General features: G+C 39.6%; 1 protein-coding gene across 4 annotated transcripts in view; it reads left to right on the top strand.

Annotated features, from left to right (window-relative positions):
* Positions 1–14,405, top strand: part of atad2b (ATPase family AAA domain containing 2B) — a 76,746-nt gene that overhangs the window by 49,887 nt on the left and 12,454 nt on the right. For all 4 annotated transcript variants that reach the window (XM_072683159.1, XM_072683165.1, XM_072683177.1 and 1 more), the window contains exons 25-26: positions 12,284–12,874; positions 13,397–13,527. In XM_072683159.1, the coding sequence (XP_072539260.1) occupies positions 12,284–12,874; positions 13,397–13,527 (722 nt within the window). The remainder of the gene's footprint in view (positions 1–12,283; positions 12,875–13,396; positions 13,528–14,405) is intronic.

Below are 14,405 nucleotides of genomic sequence, written 5' to 3' on the forward strand. Positions count from 1 at the left end.
AGTAACAGCCTCTGCTCTTCTGAGAAGGCTTTACGCTTAATGTTAGAATATTGCTGTGAGGACTTGATTACATTACACCACAAGAGCAATTAATGAGGTCAGGAACAGATGTTGGTTGATTTAGTTCTGGATCACAAACTCCACTACATCCCACCCCAAAGGTGTTGGATGGGGCTCCACCATGCCAAAGAATACCGTTCCACTACTCCACTACACAATGCTAAGGGATTTTATACCCCTCTGGCATAAGCTTGGCATTGAGCACCATGACTTTAGGTTCATAAGCTGCTGCTTTAGAGTGCTCCATTCTTTTCTATGGAGATGATATATGTGTATATGTGTGTGTGTGTCTGTCTGTCTGTCTGTCTGTCTCTCTCTCTCTGTGTGTGTGTGTGTGTGTGTGTGTGTGTGTGTGTGTGTGTGTGTGTGTGTGTGTGTGTGTGTGTGTGTGTGTGTGTGTGTAAGAGAGAGAGAACTTTCACATTATTTATTATATTGCTGAATGTATTGTTTGTCATTGTCCACAAAGCAGTTGAAACCAATGGATGTACTTTGAGATAACTGGGCCTAGATGTGATTTCTCCTCTAAACTGAAGTTCTTATCAGTAGGCCTACAGTGTTCGATCTTTGGCGCAGGTGAAGTATGATCCTCCACTCTCCGTGCCCTTTGTTAGTTCTCAGCTGAATGTAATTACATCTGACCAGAGTTTAGTGCTTGGGTAAACTCCCCCTTTGAACTGTCAAAGTCAAACTACAGGCAAAGCTTAAGCCTTTTTTATGTTGGCATCTCTGTCTCTTTCTCTCTGTCCGCTCCCTTTTACTTCTTCCTATGAACACTGGACAGTAAATGGCTCATACACGTATCATTTTTTTTTTTCCCCAGCTCTCTTTATACCCCCCTTTCTCTCTCTCTTTTTCCTCCCTTCCTTCTCATTTTCTGGGCCTCAGGTAATCACAATCCCAGCTTGGTGTTAATCCGAATTTCATGGCCTCCTAATGGTGTCCATTAAAAGCAGACTCTGTAGCCACTGCGTCTCGTCTGTCATGTTGTTCTGCACAAATGTTAGTGTGGAATGGAAGCATCCGGCACAGCAGTTGGCAGTGAAACCAATGAAAACCTCTGAGCCAGCCAAGTGATTACAATATATTTGAAGTCAGAGCAGTGCTCCAGGACGATTGCCAAGGAGACTTTATTCCAACCTTTTCGGCTCCTAACTGTAGATCACATCTTGGTGAGAGTGGCTCCCCTCCTTATCACCCTTTGAACATTTGTCTTGACCAGTGAAGGAACACTGTTCCTTATTCCTTTTTTAATTAGCATCTGCTTAAGCACACACATATTCCAAAGCTTTTAAATCTTTAAAATAAAGAATTACTTAAACATTTCTTATTCTGAAATAAGATGCTCAAGCATTTCATGGCAGTTCTGACAGGCAAATTCATGTTCAGGAACGGCATTGTCTAATGTACACAATAGAAATCTAATACATAGCTTAACACATCAAATACTCTTACATTCTAATAAAAATACATCTGTAATGGATCTAAAGGGACATACAAGGGTTGAACCTAATACCTGTGTAATCTAAATGATGATCATAGTCTTTCCTTGGTATTGTGACAGCCTGACTGAAGTGGTTGGGATTAATAATGAAGAGAATGAGAAAAGTCTTATATAATGACAGTCTTTCTGTTCGACGACTTCAATGTGGGGAGATTTTACTTGCCACTGTTGCTCTGGCTTGCTCACTAGAGACCTGGGCCCTGATTTGGTAATGCTGCTTGTTTATAACTTACTTGCACATCACTTGGCTTGTGAAACGTGTTAAAATGATTGAGTAGTGAATAATTTACTTCTGTGAAGTGTAATGTAGTGAAAACATTTTGATATGTGCCAGCCACAATTCTCTAAAAGTCAAAGGGTAGCACCAGTTGTTGCATTGCATTATTTTGATGGACAATTATTTATTGTCTTTTTTTTATGAGACATTTAATTTTGTAATGATATGTAGTCACATAGCCCAGCAATGCAATTAGACAAAGTTTATGCACATGAAATCAAAGAAGAAACTAAACAATAGCTAATTTAAATGCACACTCACCACCTACTGGACAGGGATATGAATGTAAATTTACATTTTAGTGCTGTAATCTGAAACAGCCTTCAGGTTTTTCTGTTACTGTTTACATAACAAATGAAAATGGTTGCAGCAGTATACCATGGTATAAAAATGATTGCTTATCATACAGTTTACATTTACTTAATACCAGTATGGGAAAAAACGAACAGAGAATCCCACCCATTTCTTACTATTTTCAGAGTCTAAAATAAACAATCAGGCTGAGAAAATTATTACCAGATTAATTCATAATGATAATAATAATAATAATAATAATAATAATAATGCTGAAAACAAGAGTTCAAAAGAGCGCCACCTCATGTGAAGCTTTATTTATTATTTATTTATTAGATTTGTTTTTCATTAAACATTTTAGTATCTGCTTCCATTAATAAATAGTTTCAAGCTTTAACTGTAATGTGAAGGGTCAGTGTATAAGTACGTGTGTGTGTGTGTGTGTGTGTGTGGGTGTGTGTACTTAATGTCTTAAAAAGGAGTTTTTCAAAGATTCTTCTGTAAAACGTTTTAATAATAGGACTATAAGAGCTCAAACATTTCTGAAAAATGTTATGCTAAAAGTCACACATCACTGATGCAGAGCTTGTGCTTCAAACGTTGGGCACATCTGGCAAAGATGTACCATTTATTTATTTGAACAGCTGGATTGTATTCATTAATGAAATGTGTCCGGATCTGTTTTCTTTTTACACTTGAAGAAATCCTTGAAATGTTTTATGTAATGTCTTATTGACAGGGGCAGAGATCCAGAAAGATTGAATGAGGTTAAATCTGTTTCTCCACTGCAGTCTCCACCTGTTATTCTGGGCCCGGTAGGGCTTAAAACACTTTTTGGGTGTGGTTGCTCCAGGAGACCCTATGTCTAGTATATGTATTATTAAATAAAACTGATGATCAGTAATATAAATATCATTAATCCAATAAAAAAAACAAACAAACATATTAAGTCTCTTAATGCTAAAGTCCTTAAGCCGTCTCAGCAAGAACAGGTACTCATGGGTCTGCTACACAGTCAGCATGTCTATCTCTGTACCTGGACACTTAAAGGCCTTGACGCGTCTCACCACTTCCCCTTTTAAGCTCAAAAACAGGGTTGTAGGAGGTATTGATCGTTCACCTTTCCCGACAGCTAAGCTCTTTGGTCTGAGATAAGTTAAGTTCAGGGAGTTTTCTTCAATGTGGGTGATCAGACAATGCACACACTGACTTACTGGAGAAGACTCATCATGCATTGGCCCACAAGGACAGTGTTATCTACATATTTACATAGCATATTTAAAGAATGGGCCACTTGTAACCAATGTCTTTTTTTTCTTATTGTTAACCCACACATCTACACACCCACAGCCTGAATGTTCTTCTTCCTTTATTTTTTTCCTTATATATTTTTCTTCTTTTTTTTCTTTCGCGCTGGTGGAGCAGCTGTAGCGTGGATTCTGGGGAGATGCATTACCTCTGGGCATGTTAATGTGCGCCTCACTGCAGTAGGCGAGTGCAGCTTTTGACTGATCTGCTTCATTTCCAGAGGCATGGACTGAATCATCTATCGATCGAGATGCCTCATTAAGTGCCACCGCTGTGTGATGCAGGGCAGAGTGACAAACAGTGTCCTCTCTCGGGGATGACCTTTTTCTCCCACTTCTTTTTCCTTCGCACTCTTTTGCCCTTTTTCTATCTTCGCTCTTACGCTCACTCCTGCCCTTACAGCCTTGTCCTCTTGCCAGCTTGCTCTCTGATGCTGGTTGGCAGATTTACAATTTGTCTTTTTTTGCGTTATTTATCTGCTGTTTAGAAAAGGTGTTGCATCCAGCCTCCAGCCATTGTTATAAAACAATTCTATTTTGAGATGTATTTATTTATTTATTTTATGTTCCTACTCACTTATGTATTTATTTTGTATGATTCACTTAATCTGTGAAGTTTCAGGCATGCTTACAGAAACAGACATACACATATGCCCTTATCCAAAGGCACACTCCACAGTAAGCTTAGACTAGGTTTTAAAAGCCACAATGTTTAATGAAGCATTGCTAATGTACTGTCCAGGCACATTTACAAGTGCGCAGTTCCTTAATGTGGCCTCTTCTAACCTCTGTGGTATCTAACAGCTCCCTTCACACTGAAAAATTACTCACTTAAATGGCCCTTAGTCATGCTATAAATTGGTGTGCTCCAGTACCGTTTTTGTATTGACAGTTTTGGTAGATGTTTGTTGGACTCTCTATTGTAAGCACTATGATGCGCTCAAACTACTAATAATTAATTAAAATTAAAACAAGTATTATCCTATCCATTTTTCAGTACCCTACTACCAGTATGGTGTCAACAATTAGTAGTATTGTGGTTGGTGTGGCGCAACAGATAAAACCACTAGCTGCCATGAGCTATTACACCATGTGGGAGACCAGGGTTCGATTCCCAGTCTGAGCGTGCTACACCAATACGAGTCCTTGGGCAAGACTCCGAACACTGCATTGGCCCACCTCTGTAATACAAGTAACCTTGTAAGCGTCAGCTAAATGCCGCAAATGTAAATGTAACTAGGATGCCGAAGACCAACAGATAATCAGTTCACTACCACAACATCGTAGCCTGAAAGGGAATCAGCTGCTGCAAGTGTACACAATGTAAGTGAACTCTACAGGGTAGTTCTTCAGTACTGATGAGATCTCAGAGTTCACACCACAGCGGCTCCAGAATTGCAGGTAGTAATGTTCACATTAATCATGTAACTGGTAGGAGGCGGACAGTTCCTGGTGTGTTGCTATGTTTGTCAGCTGCAGAGGGCCTTTGGTTAGTTAGTTTGCTAGCTAGCCAAGTTAGCCAGTTTATTTGGTCTAGCTGGGAAGTTGATGAGATTTTAGTGGTCTGGTCTAGACCTAGGGCTGAATTTGGCTGCCAGTCCAGTCGTGTTTCTTTTTTGGACCCTCTCTGACACTTCATGTTCAATAAACCTTAACGTTCTTTGTCCAAAATGTAAAACCTAAAGTGGACCAAACTGTTTTCTTTTCACACTACCTGAAAATCTAGGACCTTCCATCTAATAGCTGCTAGAAGTTAGTTAGTTAGAGCTGTGAGATGCATTACTTGTTCTTAATGTGTCCTTTTACAAAAATATGTGTGAAATGAGTAAAATTGTTATATTTTACAGCCCTCCTAGACCATAATACTCTTGGCCTGTAGAACGTATTCCTATAATAAATACACATGGTGATTTTTGTATTGAAAATACTGGCACCTCGCATGGTTAACCAAATACTCGAGTGCAAATCCCTAAAAATAAATCGAAATCTGACCCGTTTGAAAGGAAACCTGTGTGACTCAGAGAATATAAGGATTGACTATAATCCATAGGCTTGCTCTCTTTGTATCTCCAGTGGGTGTCCTAGAACAGAAGACTGTGCTTGTGCGGAATGTGGAGCTCCTCTCTGTGCCAGGCCTCCTCACCTCTGCAAAGCTCATTTAACTCAAATGTGCCTCATCCGGCTGCCTCCTTCTCACCCCAAATGCTTAATAACATTCCCAGCGTGGTATATGCTACATGCTAGCATTCTACGGGGACTTTTAAATAAAAGTCCAACTGGCTTTAGTGACATTGCGGCTCCCTGACAATGAACCACTGCATCAGTGAAATAGAGGAGCTGTTTGTACAGAGTCTTCTCTCAGACATGCGTTAGGGAAAACCAATGGCCATAACAACAAAGGAGGTATGAGACTGAGCAGACTTTGTTATAGGAATGCGTGACCGTGCCCATGCCATTCAGTCAAAGTGTGTTTAATGGTGGTTTAAAGGAGTATGGAAAAAACTTCATTTTGGAGCATTTTTATTGGTCCATTTTGAGAACACAACAGAAAGAACCAGATTCACATTATATACCAAAAGTGAAAAACAGCAAAATGGAGATGTTCTAATAAGTAGAGGTGTGAAGCAGTAGAAATTAATTCATATTTTAAAAGCAGAGCATTTTGTTATAAATGATGAGTATATGACGAAATAAACCTTCAAACTTGAATGGATTTATTAATGTCAGTAATGCAACAATATAGTTTTCATTATGTGAACACATGGTTCATATAAACCTAAGCATGTAAATCAGGTGATTTTCAAAGAGTGAACACAGTTTCTAGTCTTCATCTCCGATGTCCAGTGGGTGCAAAGGTCACTCCACTGTCTTATGCAAAATGTAGACATCCCTGGTCAAATTCCATGCGTTTCTGAGGCTCTAATTAGAAATAAGTTCTCATCCTCTACAGAGTCTCCATATTCTAAAGTAATATTACTGTTTTGTAGCTTTAATTAAATGTGTGTGTTTTCCTATTTTTTCCTATATTGTGATTTGTGCAGGAATATGCAGAAAATGCCATGTTTGTTTCCTGTAGAAATTGTATTCACCATTGGTCCCCAAACTTTTGCATAAGTCTGTCATAAGTATATCATATATTTGATATATGCATTCAGTAGTTCCAGCTCACTCTGCCTCTTAATTGTATGGTTTATTTATTACTGTAGCTTTCCACTTTGTCTCTGCTTGTTAAGTTACCCATAGTTCTCTTTCTTTCGTGTCTTTTGGTGTCACTACTAATAATGTCTAATCGTGGGAACTTCACATTTTTGTTTGTTCAGCATGGTGCGGTGCCTTTTATTCTGCAAAACAGTGATGTTTCTTAAATCCCTGGATAATAATTGTTCAGGTTTTTTATATGAAACTAAAAATATTGCAGATAATACATGTATTAATAAAACATATTTTGTCTGAGCTTATGAATCTAGTGTACTTGCTGGCGTCCTTAGGGTACGCGAGTCTAGGCAGGCATGTTAAGTAATGACTTTTAACGCGTGAGCTCATGTGAGCTCATTTTCTATTTTCTGTCACTCTATTTTTTTTTTTGGGGGGGGAGCATCACACAATTAATAATTTGTTTATTTTTTTTTTTTTTTCTAAAAAATGTTATCCCACTGTTTAATAAATTTAAGCAGGGAGGTATTTTGGCAGGTACTAGCAGGGGGGGACAAGGCTAAATATTTCTGGCACCGCATGAAATATGCATGCAGTGACGCTTTTAATTATTACAAAGTGCTGTGCTATTCCAGGCAGAGGATTCCAACACACACACACCCACACACACTTTACATCAGCTGTCTGGGGCTGTGCTCGTGCTCCAACAATTACCATGCATTATTAAAGAGTGGGAGACAACTCATTTTCCTGCACAGTGCTGGGCCTGATCGCCCCTCTCGCGCTCTTTCTGGTAAAGGCTTCAGTAAACACCAGAGATCATAGCTGACTCTTTAGAGATGACCAGTCTCTGGTGACTGTGAGTGTATGTGTATCTGCTGTAAAGTATTTTCTTGGAGATTATATAGTCAGGTCCATAAGTATTTGGACATTGACACCACTTTTTTTTTTTTTTTTTTTTTTTTTTTTTTTTTTTTTTTTTTTCCTCAGTAAATCTCAGTAGATTTGGACCGAAGCAATCAAGATGTAATTGCAGTGTTGGCTAACTTTCACTTAAGAAGTTGGAGGTTTGAGTTTGAGCCATTTCAAAACTTTCATGCTCAAACTCTCGAGTTGATTTTACAGATTGATTTGCGTCTCTTAATGTAACTTTGGCTGTGATACGACTGCCTGCTCAAGGGTTTTCTTCCATCTAGGCAAGAATTCTGTGTTCATCTACTTTATTCTAACTTTGAATTAAAACTGAATGTCTTTACTACAATCACATGCTTATTGCAACATTTTAAATCCATTGAGTCAAAATTGCAGCAGTTGTCCAAATACTTACAAACCCGAATGTTTAGGCCTATTCCTTTTCCTACTGGAAAAAAGCTGTAAGTAAGGTGTAGTGACTGGGCCTATTTATTCTGGCCTTGCTATGAAACTACCTCACATCTGTCCACAGCTCCGGTTTATGGAAATACAGGACACAAAACATACATTTTGAAAATATTTTCATTTCCTGTTGAAGAGCAGCGAAGGTTGTCTGTATACGGGCGGCTCAGGGCAGCCGTGACTAATTGCAGTGTTTAGAAAAGTGACATTTATAAATGAAGCTTCAGTTCTAAGAAGCAAATATGTTTTTGTTGATTAAAAACAGCCGCATCTGAAAACCAGGGTTCTATTAAGGTATGGTGCCATGTATGCGTACACAGTAATCTGCAACCTGTAAGCATCATGCTATGTCCTTTCTGCCCTATCTTCTCTTACTCTCATTGCCTTTTCCTCTGGTCCGTACCTTGCACTCTACCACTCTTGAAAACAATCTTTCTATATTTTTTAATATCAGAAGTTTCTTCTTGTACCTTTTTTTTTTTTTGGGGGGGAGGGTGGTTATACTTGTTTCTCAAAGGAACACCTATTCCGTTCATACTGTGGATGCAGTGCTAGGCTGTGAAAATCACAGCTTGCAGTGAAGCTGGCCTAGCAGGCTCCTCTTCGTCACTCTTGTGCGTAGTCTGTGGCTCATAGTGTCCAGCAGAAAGGCTGCAGTCAATGTCCAGCCACGTGTGAAAGCCAACGACCTCACCTCAGATCCCTTCCAGTCACACCTCGAGTTGAGCCTCCTCAGGCTGCCAACAGTCTCACACCTCCTCTCCAGAGAGGCAAAACACTCCACTCTGCAGGACATCCTGAGCTTTTCCCAGAGCACGCACTTATCTGGCCTTCAGTGCTCACCTCGGAGCTCCCTTCATGATTTGGCTGGACATGAAACTGACCCCCACGTTATCTACAATCCAGTCTGGCAACAGGCCATTTTATTGAACTTCACACAGCATGGTATTAAAAATGTCTTCTCCCTGATGGGCACTTCTTCAACCCTTTCCCAGCCCTTTTTCACAAACATCTGAGGCTGTATTTATGGTTTAGCATGGTCAAACTTGTACCTGCTGTACATAAATGAAAGTTTGACAGTATTTCTGTTTGCTGATGATAGCTTTGCAGTGACCTGGTTCGATTATTATATCTGATTTCAAACCATAGTGAAAAATAAATTTGGCCTAAATTTTCTCTGTAAATCTTAATTCATTTTTAACAGTTTTAAAATCTGATGTTTAGCATTTTAACTGAGAATTTCATTAAACCATTATCCATCTCATTATCTAAAGTTGCAGTAACCTCATTATTACTAAATGAATTCTACATGTCTATCCAACTAATTGACCATCGGTCTAGATTCCTACACTTTGTTGTCCTGGCATTCTTGTGTTTTTGCAGCATAAGATGCAGTTTTAACGCTGTCTTGATTTAAGGACAAATGATCACCTGATTTACTTGATTATTAGTTTATTACTGTGTTTTAATGGTTTTTACTCAGTCTGTCATCATGCAGTTGTTATTAATTACACATCTTTAAGGGAACAGTAAGCTAAATGTCTTCCCTCTAAGCCAGCTGCCTTCATTGTTGCTATGTGGCTGAAATGTCAGATCAGATTGTGTGCATGGTCACTAAACATGTGCAACAATGAAACTAATAGCCTTCTCTTTAATTGCGTTCCCAGTGCCAGATTGTTTTTTAGATAGTCTCGTTTTAAATAATTCTTATCAATTGTTCTTCATTTGAAATCCACCTGGACTCATAATAATTTATCAGACTGTTGTGCTTCAGAGGTAGACTCTTACCTCACTTTGTTATGCTTGCTGAATAACCGCGCATTGGTTTATTGGCTGGAAATCCTGATGTAGTCCACGTATTTGTATCAGCTGCATGAATCATTAATGTAGTTAATGCCCAGTTTCAGCCGAGACAAATTGGTCTGCCCTGATGCATTTCGAAATGTGTTATGGGACTAAAATGGTTGTGCCCTTTATAAAATGATGTCTAATGTCATTTGTGCTGCAAAGTCGACCTCTTTTGAAGATCATGATTTAGGACAGTTGGAAGTCGGTGGTTAACCTGAAATGGGTAATTCCGATGCCTGTGGTGTGATGTGGGTTTTTTTATGTCATTACTTACACATTGTTGATTTTTCACTGGAAAAGTAGATTTGTCCAAATTGCTGTTGAGCGCTCCAACCCCTACAAATATATTTCCTGCTACTCGTTGATGAAGGCATATGGGGAATCTACCCTCTTTACATTTTGCTGTGTCAGTTTGCTCTGACACTTTTATTACATTTGGCAAATGAATAAGCTTTTTCCCCCTTTTCTCTTCTTTGCTCTTCAGCTTCACATTCTTTAGTCAGTTGTTTCCTTAGCAGTCCATCTCAATCTTTCCCTGCCCCCCACCCCCCCTATCCTCTGTCTTGTTCGGCTCCAATTCCTGTTCTTTCTTCTGCACATCTTGATTATGTCCAAAAAGAGTAACTAGTGCTCCCCAATCAACCTCTCAGATAAGTAAAAAAAAAAAAAAAAAAAAAAAAAACAATCAGAAGGTGACCGTGTGATATTTAGAATAAAATGAGAGGGGAGTGGTTGTTCATTACATGGAGTGCAGCGTGACTGCAGAGTCAATGAAAGCCCAATAGGAAATGCTAGCAGCTAGAAGAGGCAAATTAGCTAAGTCCTTTTGGGCTCTGATTTATGGCGTACATCTGGGCTGCCTTCCATTGTTTTCAATTAGAAGTTAAAACACGGCCTCCTGTGTGCTAAGCAATGCATTCCCACCAGCTCCCTCTTCTCCGACCAATTACACAGTGGACAGGTGCCGCGTGCTTCTAACAGATTGGCCCTTCTCCCTCTGCCCATTTTTCTCCCCGGTGCTTTGGAACATAAAGTACAAGCTCCCCAGTGTTGATTGACCCACCCCCACCCCACCCTCCTTAAATCATGATGATACAAGAACCGGGTGGATTGTCAATCATGGAGTCAGTCATGTCTAATAAACCGTTTAATCTGACTTTCAGTACACTTAAATCAAGTGCATGTGATTATCAAAACAGCTAAAGAAATGTCTATGGCCAAAAAAAAATAGAAAGTTGGAACATAATTAGGATTAGGCTATTTTTCATACATGCATATCAAAATATTACTGCAGTACACAGTATTACCGGAGCCAAGAAGTAGCATAAGCTAGCTAAGTAGTTCAGTTGGTTCTATGTTTATGTGGCTTTCGTACCATCTCATCCTGCATCATTTTTTCAACTGAAAAACAATCAAATACAAAGTTCAGTTTGCTTACAGGGCGAGAACTAAGAAAACACTGTGCACATGTTTAAATAAATCATTCAATAAATGAAAAATCACTTGAAACTGAAATCATTATTATTATTTTTTTTTCCCTGGTCTTCGTTCTGTTGCCTACTGAGCTGGGCTGGACTTTATTTAGCTAGCTCAGCTACAGATACACACATTTTTGGACAACACAGTGCAGCTGTTGACTGTCTGACACAAGTATTGGCAATAAAAGCTTGTCTGTGAGAGCGAAGTCGAGTCGAGTGGTGTTGGGAGTAATAGAAAGGCCGAAATGAGAGAAATTTTACCGTGTTTGGCCTCCTAGCCAGCTATGTAGACGTATACGATAAGTTAGCTAACAGACTGTGTTCCTGCTAATCGAGGTTCAAATCACATGTTTACAGAATAAGTGTCATATCTAAGAGCACAAATTGACACGAGAAATGTGACACGTTCACATGTCCACATGTCCTCATTTCGATATACAACATTTTTAAATTCCACAGTTAACAGTATTACCGTTATACCACCCTAGCCTAAACATTATAAAGGGGTGGGCAATACGAATTTAAGTTGTAATTAATGCTATCTTGATACACAGTGTGCTATTTTCTGTTGTAATTATCATCAGTGCTTAAAGGACACTGACCCACTGTTTCATTACAAACTGGGTAATTAGTCCTCTTTAATTGGATGGTGTGCTCCTCCACTACTTTTTAAGTATTTGTATAATAGTTTTTAAAATCCATGGTTACTGGTGCTGGTACTGGTTTTGTTACGGACATGGATATTGTGTCATGTTATTAGATTGTGACATAATATTTTCTCCCACCCCTACAATGTAAATTTCTATATGTAGAAAACAAACATCTTTTCTTTGGTTGCTTAGATTGTAAAGTTGTCAGATATATTTATCTCACAGTACCAAAATACTTCCTAATTGGCTTCTAATTTATGCTACATGTTGATGTTTCAGAGCCACAGAACTGAATCCATGCTTAATGGATTAATAACTCTTAACACTTTTGCTCACAGATAGCGTAAAGCGCAAGACTCGCCGTCGGCCGGTTTGGGAGCGAGGCATCATTAGGAAGAAGAAGAGCAGCAAGAAGGAGGAAGCCGAGGAAGATGAGGAACCTGAGGAACCTGAGGAAGAAGAGGGAGCTGAAGACTCTGCTGGTGCTGGCCAGGGTGATGCCAGTCTGGTTCAGGACGAGTCCTCCTGTGACACCATGGAGTCTCAAACTGAAAAACCCCTTCCCCAGCCTAACGGGTACACCCTGTCTACCGAGGAGGAAAGCTCTAATGAACCCACTGTAACTTCAGATCCTAGAGACCCAGAAAAGGCGAAGACAACTGCCACTGTGGAATCTCCTCCTGAAGAGGAGAAAGAGGCACCTGTGGTCTCTGCCCATCAGGAGTGTGTTAATGGAGATGAGTCAATGGATAGCATAGACAGTGAGCCCATGGAGAAGGAACCAGAGAAAGATGGAAAGGAGATGAATGCTCCTTCTGAAGTGGATGTACAGGACGGAGCTATTGATGGTGACGACGCATGCAAGGAAAAAGAGTACATGGCGCCAGCAGCAGAAGGAACATCTAGTGATGGAGATCATGAGAAAGAAGGTACTAAGCTAAAAAAAAAAAGTGTGTAACCTTTAGGTTAATTTGTAACAAGTAATATTAGTAATGTCTCTTAATTTATAGCTTCATGATTTGGATGATCTGTATTTATGCATTTCTTTCACAATATGAATGCCTGTGGTGAAAGTTGGTTCTATGGAACATCTCAAATGTAAATTGAAAGCATTTTCGTAATTGCTGGAGTGCTTGTTTGCAGCTTTGTAGTGCATACCTTATGTAGTCAGAGTAAGGCTCAACATCAGAAATGTTTTCATGGTTTATATCTACTATATTTTCAACTGTCAATGAAACACTGTCAAGCTCTAACTTTACTTTGTACTATCTTTACTTTGGCTATTGGCCCTTAACACACCATCTGTTGCAGTTTCTTCTTCGTCAACAACAACAACAACAAAGCCTCTAGGATGCATGACTTGTTAGAGCTTAAATAGCATGCCGAATTCTCTCTAGTCTAGATTTTTCAGTAAAAACTAATAGAACAGAATTATTTTCCTTACTTATAAGGCACCTCTAAAGGGACGACATGCCAGAAGAGCCAATTAGAGCAGCAGAAGGGGGCTGTTGTAGACAGACCAGAAGATCCTCCACAGCCCCCGCCTCCACCTGCTTTAGTCGTGGACCACCAGAGACTTAAGGTAAGAGACTAAAAATTAGAAATGTTCTAGTTCTGAGATTAGTTTCTTAACACTTGTCAGTATAGTGCACCATGTGAAATGCAACCATGTTGTGAGCTGATTCCTGAAAGAGTGACAAATAGGCGTTTTTGTTCTTTCTCACCCTATTTTTATGCCCTTATGCATGTGCTGAAACATTTTTTGTTAGTGTTTTTTCTGTGCCCTATTTTTTTAAAGCACATATTCTGTCCAACTAATTGTTTTTCTTTATCTGTTTTGTGTCTTTCTGTGAGATGGAGTTATGGAGATCTGCTGTTTGAAGTGAGGAAAAACTGTATGCTCTGTATTTAGGTCCATTTTGGCCATTACACTTGATATTAAACTATCAAGTGTATCTGATATTAAACTATGGGAGGTGTAGGCGCCTCCTGCTGTGATGGTATGGTATATTGCTGGAATGAATCTAAATGTGCGAGTGTAAAATGTTTAGTTAAAAGTGAGAGGAGTATATGTTTCAGAGTTTTCCTGATTTTTTTTAATACAGTGAGTGGCAGCCATGCTGCGTTTTTCACCTCGCTAATACCCAAGTGCCTATTGGAGTTGCAGCTTGAAGTGTTACTCAAAGTGGTGGCCACGCTGTCAAAAAAAGAGACAGAAGTCGTGTAACAAAAGCCATAAAAAGAGGAGTTGCAAGAGAGTGTGCGCCATAGCCCGCCTCCAGGTTTGTTATCATGCCCTTATCTCCCCGCAGAACGCCCCCGAGGGCTTCAATCATGGACCCTGCCTTTCAGATGGATTGATGATGCTCAGCACTGCGTCAGGCGCCTCACTGGCTGGTGAGCCGTGAGAGCTGAGAGTCGCAGAGCACGCGAGCGCTTGTGGCACTAATCTGAGGCTTA

This window comes from Salminus brasiliensis, chromosome 1 (genome assembly GCF_030463535.1).
Source record: "Salminus brasiliensis chromosome 1, fSalBra1.hap2, whole genome shotgun sequence".
Taxonomy (NCBI): domain Eukaryota; kingdom Metazoa; phylum Chordata; class Actinopteri; order Characiformes; family Bryconidae; genus Salminus; species Salminus brasiliensis.